General features: G+C 51.9%; 1 protein-coding gene across 4 annotated transcripts in view; it reads left to right on the top strand.

The window, feature by feature from the left end:
• LOC137322105 (serine/threonine-protein kinase MRCK alpha-like) overlaps positions 1-20,802 on the top strand; it is a 499,456-nt gene that overhangs the window by 366,805 nt on the left and 111,849 nt on the right. For all 4 annotated transcript variants that reach the window (XM_067985191.1, XM_067985192.1, XM_067985190.1 and 1 more), the window contains 4 exons: positions 562-810; positions 7,230-7,309; positions 10,903-11,069; positions 12,514-12,636. In XM_067985191.1, coding sequence (XP_067841292.1) covers positions 562-810; positions 7,230-7,309; positions 10,903-11,069; positions 12,514-12,636 — 619 coding nt within the window. The remainder of the gene's footprint in view (positions 1-561; positions 811-7,229; positions 7,310-10,902; positions 11,070-12,513; positions 12,637-20,802) is intronic.

The following is a 20,802-nucleotide window of genomic DNA, read 5'->3' as shown; positions in this document are numbered from 1 at the left end:
TCCCCCCTTGTTTGCTCCCTGTCACCTCCCTTCCCTCTAACCCCTTCATTCCCTCTTCCTCACTTCCTGTCAGCCTCCACCTCTTCAGTCTGCCACACAATAATTCCAGTGAAAAATAAGTTGAAACTAAAGGGGTGTGTGTAGATATGTTAATATATTCATTTTATTCATTTGTTTACCTTGTGTTTCAAAATTCTCTGTTTCTGGCTGTGATGCTGTGCGTGACAATCCTTGGGGCCTGTTGCTTGGTACATGATGCTGGTTGTGGTTTGCCAACTTAGAGGTCATGGAAGCCACGGGAAGGATGAGCAGAGATGTGGAGGGTGAATGTTCTAGCCTGCAGCCTGTGCTTTCAGGTTGGAACTGGACTTTTAGCACCTCCTGAGTGTTACCCCAGAAAATTTGGAGAAACATGTCAACAAGTGTCACACATGTATCAGGAAGCCGATGTCAACCGTGTTTTAGGCCTGGCTATTTTATAATGCTTTAACAACTGGTTCCTGGAAGCCTCTTGTTTCAAACCGTGTGATTAACTTCCGTGTTTAACTCCTCCGCAACCAGGAACGATTCCAGTTCCCGATACAAATCACTGATGTCTCCGAAAATGCCAAGGACCTCATCCGGAGGCTTATCTGCAGCAGGGAGCACCGGCTGGGTCAAAACGGGATCGAAGACTTTAAGAAGCACCCATTCTTTGCCGGCATTGACTGGGACAACATCAGAAACTGTGAAGCACCTTACATCCCCGAAGTCAGCAGCCCCACAGACACGTCAAACTTTGACGTAGATGACGACTGTTTGAAAAATTCTGTAAGTTTGTTCACGCGGGTCTGTGTGTGGAGGGATGGACTTTAGATTGGCTGGTGGGGATGGAATCTGGAAGAATCAGCTCCTTCTAAAGTGAGCCCACGTCTCTGACAGTCAGTCTTCTTGCAAGTTTACCCTCCGAATTTTCTATACAACAGTGAGATTAAAAAATAAAATGAATTTGTCATTCTGTAGAAGAGTAAAAAAAAATCTGCAGAAGCTGAAATTCTGAAATAAAAATAGAACATGCTCGAAGTACACAGCAGATCCATCAGCATCTGAAAGAAAAAAACGTTTTATCTTTTCAGTGTCAGTGAACGTTTTGTACATTTCCAACATTTTCTGTTTTGTCGCATCATTCTACTGCATATCTGTCTCGCCAGCTTCTTAAAGGACAAGTTAAGTGCAGGTTCTGAAGTTTTTCCCTGCTCTTCATCTCCCCAACAATATCCAAGTTAACCCCAGCATGAATGCTGCACCTAATGTCAGCTGACAAATCTTGGAGTGTTTGAGAGTAAATAAAGGTGTCCATGAAACTTTAGGATTGAAGAACCAAATGGAAGGCTGACTAAATTTATATACTGGGTATTTTACATTGGAAATACTTAACCATGCACTTAACTTCTCGTTTAAGCCCTAAAGCGTCTCTTAATAAAGTAAATGGTTGCTGAAGACTCATTCGCACAATATATTTTCCAGCACTGACTCTCTTTCTATGTGATACTGTTCAGTCCATCGCTTGTTTAAACTTTCTGGAGACCACACTGACAGATCAGCTGTGCATTAGAATCCTAATTGGCTTAAATTTTCTGAATAAGTTACGAACCATATTGTCAAAGTAGAATTTTTCTGGTACTTGGTTTTGAAATATGTTGCTTACTTTTCCCTCCCCTTTCTCGCTGACGCTCTCTGCCCCTCACTGACACACTCTGCCCCTCGCTGACGCTCTCTGCCCCTCACTGACACACTCTGCCCCTCGCCGACGCTCTCCGCCCCTCTCCGACGCTCTCCGCCCCTCTCCGACGCTCTCCGCCCCTCTCCGACGCTCTCCGCCCCTCTCCGCCCCTCTCCGCCCCTCTCCGACGCTCTCCGCCCCTCTCCGACGCTCTCCGCCCCTCTCCGCCCCTCTCCGACGCTCTCCGCCCCTCTCCGACGCTCTCCGACGCTCTCCGCCCCTCTCCGACGCTCTCCGCCCCTCTCCGACGCTCTCCGACGCTCTCCGACCCTCTCCGACGCTCTCCGCCCCTCTCCGACGCTCTCCGACGCTCTCCGACCCTCTCCGACGCTCTCCGCCCCTCTACGACGCTCTCCGACGCTCTCCGCCCCTCTCCGACGCTCTCCGCCCCTCTCCGACGCTCTCCGCCCCTCTCCGACGCTCTCCGCCCCTCTCCGACGCTCTCCGCCCCTCTCCGACGCTCTCCGCCCCTCTCCGACGCTCTCCGCCCCTCTCCGACGCTCTCCGCCCCTCTCCGACGCTCTCCGCCCCTCTCCGCCCCTCTCCGCCCCTCTCCGACGCTCTCCGCCCCTCTCCGACGCTCTCCGCCCCTCTCCGACGCTCTCCGCCCCTCTCCGACGCTCTCCGCCCCTCTCCGCCCCTCTCCGACGCTCTCCGCCCCTCTCCGCCCCTCTCCGACGCTCTCCGCCCCTCTCCGACGCTCTCCGCCCCTCTCCGACGCTCTCCGCCCCTCTCCGACGCTCTCCGCCCCTCTCCGACGCTCTCCGACGCTCTCGGCCCCTCTCCGCCCCTCTCCGACGCTCTCCGCCCCTCTCCGACGCTCTCCGACGCTCTCCGCCCCTCTCCGACGCTCTCCGCCCCTCTCCGACGCTCTCCGCCCCTCTCCGACGCTCTCCGCCCCTCTCCGACGCTCTCCGCCCCTCTCCGCCCCTCTCCGACGCTCTCCGCCCCTCTCCGCCCCTCTCCGCCCCTCTCCGACGCTCTCCGCCCCTCTCCGACGCTCTCCGCCCCTCTCCGACGCTCTCCGCCCCTCTCCGACGCTCTCCGCCCCTCTCCGCCCCTCTCCGCCCCTCTCCGCCCCTCTCCGACGCTCTCCGCCCCTCTCCGACGCTCTCCGCCCCTCTCCGACGCTCTCCGCCCCTCTCCGACGCTCTCCGCCCCTCTCCGACGCTCTCCGCCCCTCTCCGACGCTCTCCGCCCCTCTCCGACCCTCTCCGACCCTCTCCGCCCCTCTCCGACGCTCTCCGCCCCTCTCCGACGCTCTCCGCCCCTCTCCGACGCTCTCCGCCCCTCTCCGACGCTCTCCGCCCCTCTCCGACGCTCTCCGCCCCTCTCCGACGCTCTCCGCCCCTCTCCGCCCCTCTCCGACGCTCTCCGCCCCTCTCCGACGCTCTCCGCCCCTCTCCGACGCTCTCCGCCCCTCTCCGACCCTCTCCGCCCCTCTCCGACGCTCTCCGCCCCTCTCCGACGCTCTCCGCCCCTCTCCGACGCTCTCCGCCCCTCTCCGCCCCTCTCCGACGCTCTCCGCCCCTCTCCGACGCTCTCCGCCCCTCTCCGACGCTCTCCGCCCCTCTCCGACGCTCTCCGCCCCTCTCCGACGCTCTCCGCCCCTCTCCGCCCCTCTCCGACGCTCTCCGCCCCTCTCCGCCCCTCTCCGCCCCTCTCCGACGCTCTCCGCCCCTCTCCGACGCTCTCCGCCCCTCTCCGACGCTCTCCGCCCCTCTCCGACGCTCTCCGCCCCTCTCCGACGCTCTCCGCCCCTCTCCGACGCTCTCCGCCCCTCTCCGACGCTCTCCGCCCCTCTCCGACGCTCTCCGCCCCTCTCCGACGCTCTCCGCCCCTCGACGCTCTCCGCCCCTCTCCGACGCTCTCCGCCCCTCTCCGACGCTCTCCGCCCCTCTCCGACGCTCTCCGCCCCTCTCAGACGCTCTCCGCCCCTCTCCGCCCCTCTCCGACGCTCTCCGCCCCTCTCCGACGCTCTCCGCCCCTCTCCGCCCCTCTCCGACGCTCTCCGCCCCTCTCCGACGCTCTCCGCCCCTCTCCGACGCTCTCCGCCCCTCTCCGACGCTCTCCGCCCCTCTCCGACGCTCTCCGCCCCTCTCCGCCCCTCTCCGACGCTCTCCGCCCCTCTCCGACGCTCTCCGCCCCTCTCCGACGCTCTCCGCCCCTCTCCGCCCCTCTCCGACGCTCTCCGCCCCTCTCCGACGCTCTCCGCCCCTCTCCGACGCTCTCCGCCCCTCTCCGACGCTCTCCGCCCCTCTCCGACGCTCTCCGCCCCTCTCCGCCCCTCTCCGCCGCTCTCCGCCCCTCTCCGACGCTCTCCGCCCCTCTCCGACGCTCTCCGCCCCTCTCCGACGCTCTCCGCCCCTCTCCGACGCTCTCCGCCCCTCTCCGCCCCTCTCCGCCCCTCTCCGACGCTCTCCGCCCCTCTCCGCCCCTCTCCGCCCCTCTCCGACGCTCTCCGCCCCTCTCCGACGCTCTCCGCCCCTCTCCGACGCTCTCCGCCCCTCTCCGCCCCTCTCCGCCCCTCTCCGCCCCTCTCCGCCCCTCTCCGACGCTCTCCGCCCCTCTCCGACGCTCTCCGCCCCTCTCCGACGCTCTCCGCCCCTCTCCGACGCTCTCCGCCCCTCTCCGACGCTCTCCGCCCCTCTCCGACGCTCTCCGCCCCTCTCCGACGCTCTCCGCCCCTCTCCGACGCTCTCCGCCCCTCTCCGCCCCTCTCCGACGCTCTCCGCCCCTCTCCGCCCCTCTCCGCCCCTCTCCGACGCTCTCCGCCCCTCTCCGACGCTCTCCGCCCCTCTCCGACGCTCTCCGCCCCTCTCCGCCCCTCTCCGCCCCTCTCCGACGCTCTCCGCCCCTCTCCGACGCTCTCCGCCCCTCTCCGCCCCTCTCCGCCCCTCTCCGCCCCTCTCCGACGCTCTCCGCCCCTCTCCGACGCTCTCCGCCCCTCTCCGACGCTCTCCGCCCCTCTCCGCCCCTCTCCGCCCCTCTCCGCCCCTCTCCGCCCCTCTCCGACGCTCTCCGCCCCTCTCCGACGCTCTCCGCCCCTCTCCGCCCCTCTCCGCCCCTCTCCGCCCCTCTCCGACGCTCTCCGCCCCTCTCCGACGCTCTCCGCCCCTCTCCGACGCTCTCCGCCCCTCTCCGACGCTCTCCGCCCCTCTCCGACGCTCTCCGCCCCTCTCCGACGCTCTCCGCCCCTCTCCGACGCTCTCCGCCCCTCTCCGACGCTCTCCGCCCCTCTCCGCCCCTCTCCGACGCTCTCCGCCCCTCTCCGCCCCTCTCCGCCCCTCTCCGACGCTCTCCGCCCCTCTCCGACGCTCTCCGCCCCTCTCCGACGCTCTCCGCCCCTCTCCGACGCTCTCCGCCCCTCTCCGACGCTCTCCGCCCCTCTCCGCCCCTCTCCGACGCTCTCCGCCCCTCTCCGCCCCTCTCCGCCCCTCTCCGACGCTCTCCGCCCCTCTCCGCCCCTCTCCGACGCTCTCCGCCCCTCTACGACGCTCTCCGCCCCTCTCCGCCCCTCTCCGCCCCTCTCCGCCCCTCTCCGACGCTCTCCGCCCCTCTCCGCCCCTCTCCGCCCCTCTCCGCCCCTCTCCGCCCCTCTCCGCCCCTCTCCGACGCTCTCCGCCCCTCTCCGACGCTCTCCGACGCTCTCCGCCCCTCTCCGCCCCTCTCCGCCCCTCTCCGCCCCTCTCCGCCCCTCTCCGACGCTCTCCGCCCCTCTCCGACGCTCTCCGCCCCTCTCCGACGCTCTCCGCCCCTCTCCGCCCCTCTCCGCCCCTCTCCGCCCCTCTCCGACCCTCTCCGACGCTCTCCGCCCCTCTCCGACGCTCTCCGCCCCTCTCCGACGCTCTCCGCCCCTCTCCGCCCCTCTCCGCCCCTCTCCGCCCCTCTCCGCCCCTCTCCGACGCTCTCCGCCCCTCTCCGCCCCTCTCCGCCCCTCTCCGACGCTCTCCGCCCCTCTCCGACGCTCTCCGCCCCTCTCCGACGCTCTCCGCCCCTCTCCGCCCCTCTCCGCCCCTCTCCGCCCCTCTCCGCCCCTCTCCGACGCTCTCCGCCCCTCTCCGACGCTCTCCGCCCCTCTCCGACGCTCTCCGCCCCTCTCCGACGCTCTCCGCCCCTCTCCGACGCTCTCCGCCCCTCTCCGACGCTCTCCGCCCCTCTCCGACGCTCTCCGCCCCTCTCCGCCCCTCTCCGACGCTCTCCGCCCCTCTCCGCCCCTCTCCGCCCCTCTCCGCCCCTCTCCGACGCTCTCCGCCCCTCTCCGACGCTCTCCGCCCCTCTCCGACGCTCTCCGCCCCTCTCCGACGCTCTCCGCCCCTCTCCGACGCTCTCCGCCCCTCTCCGACCCTCTCCGACGCTCTCCGCCCCTCTCCGCCCCTCTCCGCCCCTCTCCGACGCTCTCCGCCCCTCTCCGACGCTCTCCGCCCCTCTCCGCCCCTCTCCGCCCCTCTCCGCCCCTCTCCGCCCCTCTCCGACGCTCTCCGCCCCTCTCCGCCCCTCTCCGCCCCTCTCCGCCCCTCTCCGCCCCTCTCCGCCCCTCTCCGACGCTCTCCGCCCCTCTCCGACGCTCTCCGCCCCTCTCCGACGCTCTCCGCCCCTCTCCGACGCTCTCCGCCCCTCTCCGCCCCTCTCCGCCCCTCTCCGCCCCTCTCCGCCCCTCTCCGACGCTCTCCGCCCCTCTCCGCCCCTCTCCGCCCCTCTCCGACGCTCTCCGCCCCTCTCCGACGCTCTCCGCCCCTCTCCGACGCTCTCCGACGCTCTCCGCCCCTCTCCGCCCCTCTCCGCCCCTCTCCGCCCCTCTCCGACGCTCTCCGCCCCTCTCCGACGCTCTCCGCCCCTCTCCGACGCTCTCCGCCCCTCTCCGCCCCTCTCCGCCCCTCTCCGACGCTCTCCGCCCCTCTCCGACGCTCTCCATACTCCAAATTCAGCACTGAATTCTGCCATTTGCATTTAACGCTAGGCTGTTTTGAATGGGGCCAAGGCAGAAGTGGGTGAGGTGAAGGGACCCGAGGGTGTATGTGTTTTGCAAAGCCGAGCTCCCTGTTTACTGGGAGAGAGGGACATTGGGAAAACCACAGTTCTTACAGCCTACATAACAACTGTCATGGCACCCCAAAAATACGTAATTCATTACATGATGTCATTCTTTCTGTGAGGCACGTTGGGATGAGAGATTTATTAATGAAGAACCATTATCTTCAAGTGAAGACGAAAGGGAAGACTGTCCTCCATAGGGTGATTTAGACTGTCCCTCATAATCCTTCCTTCGCACACTGCACTTGCTGCAGCAGGATTGCTCTATCAGTAGCTAATCTTATCAAATGAGAAGAGTTTATTAAGCAACAGCACACATTTTCAGTGAGGAAAGGAGCTGGAAGCCATCATTACTTAAACTTGTTTCTAATGGCAATCCTAAGTGTAAGACATCGAAACAAGTCAGTTAAACTTGCCTTTTGTTCTATTTCAGGAGACGATGCCTCCACCTACACACACCGCTTTCTCTGGGCACCACCTTCCCTTCATAGGGTTCACGTACACCACTAACTGGTAAGTGCAGTGAGTATTTTACTGTGATATTGTGCGGAGGTGCAGGTTATAAACTTCCAGCTGCACCTTCAGCATCTAATGTAAAACAGTGACGGAGGGGCTTATTTAAATTGTACATGCAAAAAAATAAAGACTGTATCAAACTTGAAGAAAATAACTTGGACCAAGTGATTACTCATATCAGTATGTCTCATGATAAAGCTCTGTTGCTCTGTTTCTAATGCTCTACGCTTATTAGACACATCTCTATTCTAGCCTCATTTGTTATACTCTCCCTGATTAAAAGGCTTTCTGTTCTGGATTGGTTGTTGCTTCCTTTATTTCTGGGATCTGGATGCAAATCCAGTCCTAACTAATGGGATGAAAGTCACCTCCTCCTTCTGGACCCTACAGAAAGTAAATTTGGGGCATTCTCAATCTGATGGTGTCCCTCAGCGCAAACTGCCTACAGTTGTACACTTCTACCATTAAATTGGCAGTCTCAATCAGGGAGACCACAAAAATTACCGGTGAGAGAAATGGAGAAATTCGCACTGGTGCAGAATAAGTTTGGGAATAAAGAACAATGTTGGGATAAGAGTAGAAGCAGTTTTATTCAGCAAGGTTTGCATTTGGGCATGCTGGATATCATCTGGCAATGTTTAATGCTGACATTGGGCACCTTCTGGAAGAGAGATATTAGCAGGCTGACACTCCGTGTTCTTGTACTGCGAAAAGGAGTGCCCAAATTCTTTGAGAACAAACACTGTGAGGAAGGGTTTATACCTTTATACCTGAAACCTTATACCTGACTCATATTTTCTCAAGAGATGCTGCCTGACCTGCTGAGTGTCTCTAGTGGTTTCTGATTTTGTTCCAGATTTCCAGCATCTGCAGTATTTTGCTTTATGTTGACGACATTGAATGAGATGGGTAGCAGTAATCAACCTTGCCTCACTCCTCTTTTGGGAGAGAGATGGGTTTAGTGAGTCCCACATCTACCCGTACACAGATCTTGCAGCTGGGGTGCACATCCCAGATAAAATCCAAGAATTAGCCATGCACTCCCATAGCTTCCAATTTCTTCAAGAGGGCACTAGGACAAAAGCCTTATGAGAATCGATGAAACTTGTGACATTCCCCAATCTTGTACAAAGTCAACAACCTATCCCACACATTCCTCATGAAAGTGAAATCTATTCTTTTTCCTTTCTGATTACTCTGTGGCTCTGCAAAGCATTTGATACATATGCCTTAACAACCCAAAAAACATCTGAAGAGCTACTTGTATTGGTGAGATTCATTGATAGCTTTTGGTCTTACTAGGATCCCCCTTGTGGATAGAAACCAAAACTCTGAAACACCAAGGGGGTGTGTGCGTCAAACAGAATCTAGCCACCAGCCTCAGAAGGGGTACTTCCAAGGTGAATCAGTAGTTCGTGGCTCTGCTCTTCAAAAGCTTTGTATAAGAAATAGGAGCAGGAGTAGGCCATACTGCCCCTCGAGCCTGCTCCGCCATTCGGAAGGATTATGGCTGATCTTCGACCTCAACTCCACTTTCCCGCCCGATCCCCATATCCCTTGATTTCTTTAGTGTTCAATTGCAGACTTCCACTTGGCCCCCATTCTTCACAAGCAGCTTTTAGGAATTCAGCAGGAATACTGTACACGCAGTACACTTTCTTCCAGATTTTCTAATCTCCATACAATTGGGGCCATAATGTGGCCTGTTGGATCAGATGCCAACTCTGTGTAGTACCCTCTCCAGATCCAGCGGATGCCCTTGTATGTTTGTTGAAGGACACCAAACTGGAAGAACTATTTTGACCATGATAGAACCATGGAAGTTTACATTGAGGGAGGAGGTCATTCGTCCTTTCGTGTCTGCACCTGCTGTATGCTACAGCAATCCAAATCTAATCCCACTGCCCTGCATTCTTTCCATATACCTGTATTTGCCTATAGCAAAGCATTCCATATTTCAACAATGCTCTGTGTAAAGACATTTCCCCTAACCCCTCTCCTCACTCTCTTAGTAATAATTTTGAATTGATGCCCTCTTGTCACTGACTCCTCAACCAGATTAGATAATATTTCTCTATTCACTTTTATCAAAATCCTGTATAATTTAAAAAAACATCTGTTGCACCTCCTTAGTCCACTGTGCTCCATTAGAAATACTCCACTCTGTCCTCATAACTGTAGTTTTCTATCCCTGACAATACCTGGAGAATATATGCTGTGTGCTCCCTGTTGCTTTAATGCCTTTTCTAAAATGGGGCCCAAAACTGCACACAGTAGTCTAACTGTGGCCTAATCAATATTTTGTGTAAATTCTTTATTACTTCTTTGCTTTTGTAATTTATGATTATCTACTAATGTAGCTGATGGAAAATGATTTATGGTTACTTCAGCTTCAGGGTAGCATTGTCAATAGATAACTGGGTCTTCACTATTTTCACCGGTTTGCTGCTGTTTTTAATCCACCGTAAAAGAATTACATAGTTGTAGTCCAATTCCAGTTCTTAAAATTGTGCTATAAACTTCAAGAGCAGATCTGTGTAGCAAAACAAAAGAAAGAACATGCATTTGTATAAGCCTTTCATGCCCTCAGGACATCCCCAATGAAGTAGAAACAAACTTTGTTACTTTGCCCACTGTAATGTCAGTATTTGCACAATTGTTAAGAGTTGGAAAAAAAGAAAAACATTTCTATATTTTCTCCATCTTCGGAGTGAAATCAAAGGTGTTTGTCATTTCCTTCCCATAATAAATCTGCCATTGTGGCATTTTGATTCTCTGTTGGTAATTGATGACTGCCTAGCCTTCATAGCTTCTTGTATTGCAAAACTTGTTCTTCGCTACGCTCTGACGAGAGCTCCTGAAGCCAGACTCCACATGGGACCAACTCTGATCTGCCCATAATCTGCCAATAAATTGCGATCTACAGACTAGGAGCCATTGATCTGAAGTGTACTGAAAGTGGAGCACCAAAGAGGAACAGTTTTTCTTCAAAACATGTCCCCCAATGTCTATTTCTTTTTTAAATACTTTCTTTTAAAGGGGGAGCATACTTTGAATAGAAAGTATGACCCCAGGAAAGTCGGCTGAGGATGTAACATACCCCTATGGCTGTATGTTTTACTGGGGTTGGGTGACTCTGGAGCAGCTCTCGGGCAGGTCCAAAGTTGTGGCCTCCCCTTGGCAGTCAGCGGATTTGCTCTCTAGAATGCAGTGGGCTCCTCCTAGTCGGTGAAGTCATGAGTGAACGTGAAGCAGAGACCCAACATGGTTGGTCTATGATATTATGAGAAATTTGTTGCTTCTTCAAAAAAAATTCAAACTATTTTTAAGCATATATACAATAGGAAATACCGCTCCTAGACTTTCCCAATTACTTAGTTTGTCACAGATCTGGTTATAAGTGTTGGTTACTTTTAAGGCACAGATGTAAAATCCATTTGGCTGGGCATTTTTGTGAGGAGTTGTGCTTTTTATTGCAGTGCTAATTCCAGCACTAATACTTAAATGCTTAGATCTTGTTTTGCTTCACACCAGTAATTCTTTACCGCTTGTGCAGAGTTTATTTTTTAATGCCTTGGTTTCCTTCTCAGTATTCTGTCCGACAGAAGCAGTCTGAGAGATGCTGCTGGATCATCCTCAACTGATGTTGATATCAATGTTCAGCGGACATTAGAGGACAGCTTAGCGACGGAGGCTTACGAGAGGAGGATACGACGTTTAGAACAAGAAAAACTTGAACTGAGTAGGAAACTTCAAGGTGAGGGTTTGGCTGCAAAGGGACTGCCCGGTTTGGGGACATTATTAAACCACATTCCTGCTGCCTGAAAAATCATTAAGCTAAGCCACCTTGTTGAATTTACAAGCTCATAAGATCGGTTTGTCTGAAGAAGGTCCTTCAGCCCACTTGATCTCATCCTTCCGGAATAACATGAGCTGCTTCCCATTACAACTTTATCACCCACCTGGACAAGTGGACTGTCTGGAGTATCATTTATTCTGTTCAACAGTAGGAATGTAGAGATGCAATTGTTCATGGATTATCTTAAATTCTTGGTTTGGTACCTTTTTCAGTGAAGGGCTAATACAATAAATCCATTATTGTATTAGCTCCGGGAGAAAGACGACAGCCAAAGATGCAGCTATTACTCATCTTTGGCACATGTCCTGTGTTTCTAGCCTGGATAGAATAATTTGGTTGGGAAAGGCCTCAGAGAACTCCCAATAAGAGAGCAAAGTCACACTCAATCAGATGACAAAGATCAAGCAGTTAAAATAGGGAGGAAAAGTCACAAAGTGTCCCGTTCCCCCCCCCCCCCACTGCTGCGAAGGCTCTGAATCCATGGAGGATCCGGTTCCGCAGGTGCTGGCAGCTCTCTGGTGTCTCACCCAGGTGGCCACTCCAAGTGTGAGCCCAGAAAGTGAGTGTTAGAGAGTATCACAGCCGAGCCAGATCCTGGTTGTCACCTGTGGTTCCACGTATACTTTCCAGCAAGAATCATTGGATAGCAGGAGCAGGATCCCTAGATACTTCTCCTCTCCAGCCCAGTGGCATTGAGGCCAACTACAGCCCAGGCTAGGAATTAAAGCTGGATCCATTTTCTCGAATAATACACAGGTACCTCTCTATCAAATTTTTCTCCAGGTACTTATCTCACTTTCTTGAATTTATAGATACAATCACACCATCTGCCTTCTTTGACAGTCCATTCCCTCTGTGTAAAGTAGTTGAATGTAAGCTACCGTTTTACCCTCTCTCTTCAAAGTCTGAGGCAATGCCCTGTTATGTAGAACCCATCTGTGATATATAGGACCTTGAATACTTGAATAACTTTAACCCTGAGTCTTCTCTTGTCCAGTGTAAACATTCCCAGCTTCTTCAGCCCCTCTTTATAACCCAGGTGCCTAATCCCAGCTATAAGTTTAGTTGCCCTTCACTGCACCCTCTCCGATGCCTGGCTGTCTTTCTCGATACAGCGGGCAGAATTGCACACCTTTGTCTGCGTCGAACAGCATCATTTCTAGGCTGCTGTGTTTACTTTATATGAGACAGTCGCGGGTTACCCAGACCATTCAGTTGGAGTTTAATAAAAAAAAACTAGTGTGAGCATCTTGTCTTGTCATCTGATCTCTGCATTGTCCACGGTGCAGAGTCGTAGAATTCCTACAGCACTGACGCTGGTTCACTTGGCTTTATTTGATAGAGTCTACGCAGACCGTTCAGGCACTTCAGTATTCAACTGTGGATGGTCCAGTAACTGCGAGCAGAGAACTAGAAATTAAAAATTTGAAAGAAGAAGTAGAAAAATTGAAACAGCAAGTACTAGGTAACGTATTCAGTTTTACGTTTGGGATTTACTCCAATTTTCTGCATTGGTCAAATTACGTTGATGATGTTTAAACCAATTGAATGTTCTGAAGAAGCTTTGTATAATATGTCAGAATTGAGATTTTTTTTTAATGCGTTTTGCACTACGCAGCGAGTTGTTTCAATCTGGAATGCAATGCCTGAAAGGTTGGTGGAAGCAGATTCAATAGTAGCTGTCAAAATGGAAATGGATATGTACTTGAAAAGAACAATAATTGAAGGGAGTGGAACTAATTGGACAGCTCTTTCAAAGAGCCGGCACAGGCACAATGGGCTGAATGGCGGCCTTGTGCTGTAAGATTTTAGAATTTTGATTTTTTAAAATTTAAAGCCCATTGTGAACTTGCTTCGTATTCCTGCAGAGACAGTTTCTAACACCAGAAGGAACTGTGCACTAAATGCGCCCCGACCCATGATCTTGCTGTCGTAAGAGGTCAGCCCAGTTTTAATATTTAATGCTGCTTTCGTATCCCGGATCATAATGGCAAACAGTGTCCTGCTTGAGGATCGCTTTCAGTACTGTTCAATCCTGCTGCAGGAGAATGCTGGGAGCCTATGTTCTTAAACAGTTCTTCATAAAATGAGCCCCTGATCTCAATTCTATTGGTATGGGTAGTAACCAGCTTCCTTACGGAAAGGGTTAGAGGGTGGGAGAAAGAATCACCTGCTGGTTAGTGACTGTGGAGTTTCTTTAATGGGCGTCCGGTTGCAGGCCTTCAGCCTGATCTGTTCCATGGAATGATAGAAAGTGCCTGTTCTAGCTCCACACTGGAGCTATTCACTGTAATCCAGTTTCCCCATTCCCCTGTTTTATTACTTACTAGTCGATCACCTGTGGCATTGCACACTCGGAGTCAAGACCAAGTGCCGTCTTCAGGTCAAGCAGGGTTGAAGGGCAAGTATTAATTGGACAAAGGCAGAGATACGTCTGCGAGGATGGAGGCCAAAGATGGAAGGTAGAACAAGGTGGTGTATGGATGATGGTAGAGGAGGGTTAGAGGCTGTGGAATTAAAGGAAAAGGTAAAGCAGGATTAGAGGTCAGGGCAGGGGAGAACATGGAGTGGAGTTAGAGTCTGGATAGATAAGTTAATGAAGGGTTAGGGTGAAGCTGGACGGGGAAGGCACATCCGGGATAGAGATCGAGGAAGGGAGTGGGGTGGTACAGCAGAGTTAGACACAAAGTGGGGAGCTGGGGTACTGAATCAGTATTGGAGGTTGTCGGGGAGGTAGAAGAGATTTAGAGGCTCAGTGCGTTGGGGGGAGAGAATTGACGGCTGTTGGAGTGGGGCTGGAAGTAGCAGCATTGCTGAAACCAGGAAGGTAAGTGTGGCCGGATGGGATGGGGGGGGGTGGAGAAGGAGAAAACCCTGGGAGCTACAATCAGAAAAATAAATACTAAGGGCTCTTCACAGCACCCCCTCTCCCAAAGCTGGAATTTTAAAAAAAACGAGGCATGTTCGTGGGTCTTTTTGCCCCTAACTTTTAGAATCTCTTATCGTACCTATATCCTCTCATCACAGATAGAGGCAGCATATACATGAGAAGTAGGAGAGGTCAAAGATGGAAACTTGGGGCATGCCAGAAGTGACCTTGCAGCCACAGGAGTAATAGCCATTGCAGGAGGTATGCTTCCTGCATTGAGACAAGGGGGAAGGGAAAAGGCGAAAGCAGTACATGTAGATGGACCATGGAGGAGGAGGGTGGCACAATTGACTGTGTGGAAAACTGTGGAGAAGTCCCTGGAAAGTGAACCAGATGGATTGAAACAGGGAGAGATGGTCATGGAGTTGGGTGTTGAAAGCACGTTCCAGAACCTTGGAGGGGAAGGAGCAGGTTGGAGATGGGGTGGTAGCTGGGGAGGATGTAAGGGTTGAGAATTGCTTTTCAAGCAGGGCGGTGATTTCAGTTTTGAAAGGGAGGAGCAGAGCACGAGGAAACAGTTGATGGCGCCAGTGGGCATTGGGCTGAGTCGATCCTGGTTGGAAGGGCATCAGTATACAAGAGGGGAGAAGATTGTCTGATGAGGGCTGGGTTGGAGGTACGGGAGAAGCTGCAGCATATTAAGAATCAGAGCTGGGTTAGCGGATCGGTGGCAGTTGAGGAGGGCTTGTGACAGGAAACAGCTGAATGGATAGCCTCAGTTTATAAGGCAAAGTTATCCCTGGGCTCCTGACATCAGAATTGAGGATGGAGGGCGATCGAAGGACATGATCTACAGTGGAAAATGAGGTTGGTGTTGCCCCTGCTTTCCGGCACGATCCTGGAATGACAATTGGCCATAGAAAGGGAGAAGCGATATTGTTTCAGGTGGTTGAGCCACATCTAACAATGGAAGACCAGGCCAAATGGGCATTTGATCCTGCAGCCCTTAGATTTGAGGACCGGAAGGTGGGTGTCATACCAGACAGAAGCATGGAATGTATGAGGGATCTGAAGGGGATAACGGCAAGGGAGGGCCTGTTGAGCAGATTGTGCAAGTGGCATTGTTGTGATAGGTGGAATGCCAGAGATGGTTAGGAATTGGAGAGGGTCCTGGAGAGGTAACTGGGAAACTTGTATCCAGGGGCACAGGGTGATGGTAGAGGGGTTGGAGACTAGCAGAGGGATGTGCATGGTGAGGGAAATAAGGACATAGCCAGAGAGAACCTCGTCAGTCATCGAGACTTCGGAGGTGGTAAGGTTTTGTGAATTTGCAAGGTTGGGGGATGCTGATGAGTATGGGTGGGAGAGCTGAAATTTAATGTGAGGTTGAGTGAGGACAGAAGGGTAGAGGAGAAGGAAAGAAAGCAAATTGAGATAGACTTGTATTTATATAGCGCCTTTCACAATCTCAGAACATCTCAAAGCCCTTTACAGCCAATGGAGAGACGATTTCAATGAGAAAATAGCTAGGGGACAGCAGGAAAAAAAGAGGGGGACCTCATGGAGTATCAGTGTACTATAAACAGCCATATATTTTTAGGGAGAAATGGTTACCCTGGGGAAGCCTTTCTGCCAAGTCAACGCTTTGGCTTAAGGTTTATGCAGTTAATTTGTAAAGAGGATGCCACATTATACATGGTGTAGTACGACTTTAGCGCAGTTAGTGCAGTCAACTGTGTAAAGCACAAGGGTGAAAACAGAGTGTGTTGTGCCTAGTCAGGAGATATACTTTATATTCGCGAAAAGCATGGAAGTGTTTTTATTGTGGCTCTGTGTACAGCGAGTGAATGGTGGATTGAAAAGTCTGATCTTACACTTCTGCAAGTAACAGGCAAATGCGGTCATGATTCAACATCTCGCCCCTTCGTATTGCATTGGAGTGTGAGCCTAGATTGTGAGCTGAAGTGTTGAGGCTCGAATACACAGTCTCCTGACTTGGAGGTGAGAATGATACAAACCAAGCCAGATACCCAAATTACCCTTCTGTAGGTTAATGAAAGAGGGGCAATTATGCATATGCACACACAAGCCAAAGGAGGCTTTTGTTTCTTGCTACCATGTGAGTGGTTTATTTAGTGATTGCTGTGAAACATAAAAACTACAGAGACCTGAATCTGAGACTGTTGAGCTCAGCTCCCTCACTCACTGATCATCCAGATGCATGTTACACTGCTGTATTCTGTTGCAATTAATGTTATTTTAGCCTCCTATATAAGCGATAATTCACAAGGATTTTTTTTTTAAAAGTGCCCTACTTGAATGATTTATCATTTAATGATCCCCAGCTGTGTACAGTGTCCCAGAATCAATTAAATAGGTTTGCCAGCACATGAAAAGCCTGTAGAGTGAATAGAACAGCTCCCAGGGAAGGCAGGTACCTTGTTTTCTCACTTGCAATAAACCTACGTATCTTGCTCACATTGGAGAGCTCTGTCTTGTGCAAGCTTACGGAAGAACAAAAATTGCATCGTCTTAGGAAATGGGTAGGGACACAGAGCAGAAAGTTCCCAGTTCAGTCCTCGGTTTGGGCGGAGGTAGGAAGGTATTTGAGTTGCTACAATTAGCCTCAGTGCCTCTGGGTTCTGAAGGGAGGGAGGGAGAAACATACATAATCCACTGTGCCCTGCTAAAAATGTGCAAGTGTGCGAGAAGAGAATCCAGCTTGACTGCGATGCCCTACCCTTTTGAATAGCTGTCTAAGCTGTCGAGTGAAGAATGGTGACTGGAGGACTGCCTATGCCAGGGGGAACCTGGGGCTATAGCAAATTTGCCAACATATCCCAGCGACAGTCAGCATCACCAGGGGAGAAAGAGGACAATATGGACCAACCCAAAAGCTGCAGTAGTTTTCACACCGTTAATTGTAACTATAGAGTACAAACAAGTTTAACGCTATGGAAATTATTCACTGTGGGAGGGAAGAGAAAAGGAGGCTGCCAGTTGCTCAATTGCTTTTCCTTTACAGACCTTTAATGGATTCTGTGTGAGACAAATCACAAATCAAACCCAAAATAATGTTTCTGACGTGCGGTTTTGGGAAATTGCAGCTGTAAATTCCAGGTTGCTATACTTAGTGAAGTTTGGCCAGCCTCCATCTGAAGCGTACAACTGCAAAACTGCACAAATTAGGAAACTTACTTGGCGATGCCGTGCCTAATGCCGGCATCAGTACTGGAAATGTCGCGTTTTAGTTGGGGCTCATGCTCTTGAGGTTTGAGATTGTGGCACATTGTTGACTGAATGTGCTTGTGAGGTTGTGTTGAAGGAGTTTACAGCTACCTCATGCTATCTCTGTCCTGAGGGAGCTTTATTCTGCAGCTGCCTCATGCCATCTCTGACCCGAGTGTGCTTGTGGATGCAGTGTAAAGGGAGATCTAACTAGTTAGCTAGGGCTGTCATTGCTAACCTGATTAGGAAATACAATTGGAAAAAACCACAGGGACATTCACAGTTTTGAATGTTGTCGGGATTTCAGTGGAGAGAATGAAGGATGGATTATCGTGCTGTAGTTTGCTCCTCAGGGAAATGCCTTTATATGTGCCAAATTCTACATCAAGCAGTTATATACAAAAGTGAAATTTGATCAAATTTGGGTTGCAGTGAAATATTTGCTGGCCAATTTTAATTTATTTTGTAAAGGAATGAACTCTAATGGATTGTAGGGTCCTCCGCACTTCCAAATGATATAGTAGGTCATCAGTAGGCAAAATTTCAGCTTCCTAATATTTCAGGCTATAACGTTGGAGGTTTTCTTTAGCTCTTTTCTTTCACCTTCGTCCTACTTCTCCTCCTTAGCCTGCTTTGTATTAAGCCCCCAATCTCCAAGAGGGCTGAATGGAGCTCTTCAGAATGAGAAGACCCAGAATGAAATGTGAAAAATTCTGACTCTAATCGCAGCATACTGACCCTTGTCCTCTGCATTTTTAGCTTGAGCAGTTTGCACACAACTGGGAAGGCACTTGTGCAAGAGAGGGGTAAATTCAGGGAATCACTCAATCCGTTGCAGTGCATTACATTAAATTAACACATGGAGATCAGTGCCTGTGATCAATAAAAGGGAAAGGGACACTTGTATAGAAGGGATTCAATCCTGCTGTCGATGAATTCCTAATGAAATTTCCTGCTTTTAAAAAAAAGATTATTGGCTCAGTTTGCCAGGCTTTTCATTCTTAAATCCTATGGGGAATTTGATAAAACATGACATTTTGTGCATTCAGAACACCATGTGTTTCCAATTTTAGGAGAGTGTGGTCAAGGTTATAACTTTATTGTAAGGCTTAAAGTAGTAAATGAATAAGAAATAGCCACGTTACCAAGTATGGGAAGATCAGTGTTCACTTGTAGAGAATATTGAACGAACCTGCAAATACTTGACCAAACTATGCACTCACGGGGGGTGAAATTGGTCTTCGCTGGTTGTGCGAAGTGGGTTCATAGTCAGTCGGCCCGCCGTATTACACTGCGCACGACTTTCTTTTCCGTTGATGTCTTAACCAGAAACAGTTGCTGAGCTTTGCCAATGTTCACGAACCTTTGCCGGGTTTGCAGTATTGTGGCACAGTCTTATTTTTTCTGTTTTACTTTGGGGATCGTGTAGAGTTAATGTGACAAAACATTTCCGATTGAACTCTTGACTACCCCAAAGAATATAGGAATGAATTAAAAGAAGTGTACCCAGCTTCCTTTATTTTTTTTAAAATGTAGCTATTGGCATTAATTTTAAACTAGGAGACATACATCTCTGGGGCACTTGACTCCAAGTTGATGTTGCTTTTGGAATCATGTGTGCAGTTTTTAGCACCCTGCCTTCAAAAGAGCCCTGAGGAATTGGAGAGGGAACGCAGCAAGTCTTCAAAAGTTATGGAGAGTCTGAAGGAATTGCATTTGTTCATTGAAGGAAATTAGATTGAGTGAGAACATGAACAGGCGTTTAAGAAATTGGATTAGGGTAGATAGCAGTTCCGTGCACCGTGACATTATTAAACTTGCAGAATGGCCGTGTAATTGACAAATGAATTTCAATATCGATAAATGTGAGGTGGTGCATTTTGGTAGGTTTTTTTAAATTTCAAAATATACTTTATTCCATAAAATTTAAAGATGCACACAGTTCAATGAAGGATACAAAATGCAGCAAGGCAGTTCCAGGCAATACAGTGCAGATTGTATACGCTATAATCTCATTATTACAATTTTAAATACATATTTTCTAATACATTCTGTACAATATAAGGTGGGGTGGCCTTTCCCCACAGCGCTTTTGCATAGGTTGCACCTCGCTTCAGTGCGTCTCGTAGCACGTACTCCTGTACCTTGGAGCGTGCCAGTCGGCAACACTCGTGGACAGCTCCTTCAGCTGGAAGACCAGCAGGTTTTGGGCGAACCAAAGGGCCTCTTTCACCGAGTTGATGGTCTTCTAGCCGCAGTTAATGTCTGGGTGTGTGTCCCGGGGAACAGCCCGTAGAGCACAGCGTCCTGTGTTAGCAAACTGTTTGGGATGAACTAGGACAGATACCAACGCATCACTCCCCACACCCTCTGCACAAAGGGGCAGGCCATCAGGAGGTGGACCTCGGCCTCCTCCCCGCCACAGCCTCGAGGGCGGCTCGTGGTGGCGCTGAGATTCCGTGCGTGTTGGAAGGACCGCACTGGGAGGGTCCTTCTCACCACCATCCAGGCTACATCCTGGTGCCTGTTTGTCAGTTCTGGGGACGAGAAGTTCTGCCAAATGGCATCGACCTTCTGGCCGGGGAAAAACCCAATTGAATCCACCTTCTCCATTCCTTGCAGGGCTCTCAGAACTGAAGGGGTTTCTCCTCAGGAACCTCTCCACCTGAGTTAGGTGGGGGTGTTGGGGGCAGGGCAGGGCGGTCCAGCCTGACGGGACATCCTGCTCCTGCACGGCCAGCATGGCCAGACCCAGCCTTTTCAGTGTGTTGGACAGGTAGAAATTCAGCACGTAGTGACACTTGGGGCTCGATTTTAGCACCTGCAATCGGGTGCGTTCGTGGCGGGGGGGCTGCGAAAATCGGGCCTTCCCGGAGCGGGTCTGGAGCCCGGCTCCAACCCGCCCACTTCCGGGTTCCCCAGTGACGCGCTTAGATGCGCGCAGCCCCTGCATACAGGACTCCCGCTGGCAATTAAAGCCGACGGGGTGCCACTTAAAGTACTTAAACAGGTAATTCAGGTTGTTTACAAACCTGATTGACCTGATATTTTAGCAGGGATGGGATTTTGCAATGAACTGAGACTGTTTCCCGTACTGGGGGAAACACTCCCAGTTGAAATGGACGTATTGCAGCCATCAGCCTGTGGCAGTTGCAAAGGTCCATTTTACAGGTGGGGGGGGAGACCCTCACTCATTGCAGGAGGCCACTCTGTCACTTTGGACAAATTTTGGCCTCCACCACCCTCCTCCTAACAATAAAATTCACCAACTTGCACACTTACCCCGGGGTCCAGAGACATGTTACCTACCTTGCGGACCCCCTCAGATGTACATCTTTCGGATGGGCGCCGCCGTAGCTGCAGTCATGACCTCCTCGGAGGGCGAACAGCATCACCAGCCTCGCCGGCCACACCGTCCACCTCTGACACATGGATCTCAACAACACAGTGCTGTGACACATCCACCTGCATAGCAGGAGGGAGGGCAACGGCAGAGAGATTTGCGTCGCAGAGGGCACTACCCTCGGCACAGGG

Source organism: Heptranchias perlo, chromosome 5, assembly GCF_035084215.1.
Source record: "Heptranchias perlo isolate sHepPer1 chromosome 5, sHepPer1.hap1, whole genome shotgun sequence".
In the NCBI taxonomy this organism is placed as follows: Eukaryota; Metazoa; Chordata; class Chondrichthyes; order Hexanchiformes; family Hexanchidae; genus Heptranchias; species Heptranchias perlo.
The sequence above is the reverse complement of the archived record's forward strand: the minus strand, read 5'-3'. Positions and strand labels throughout refer to the sequence as shown.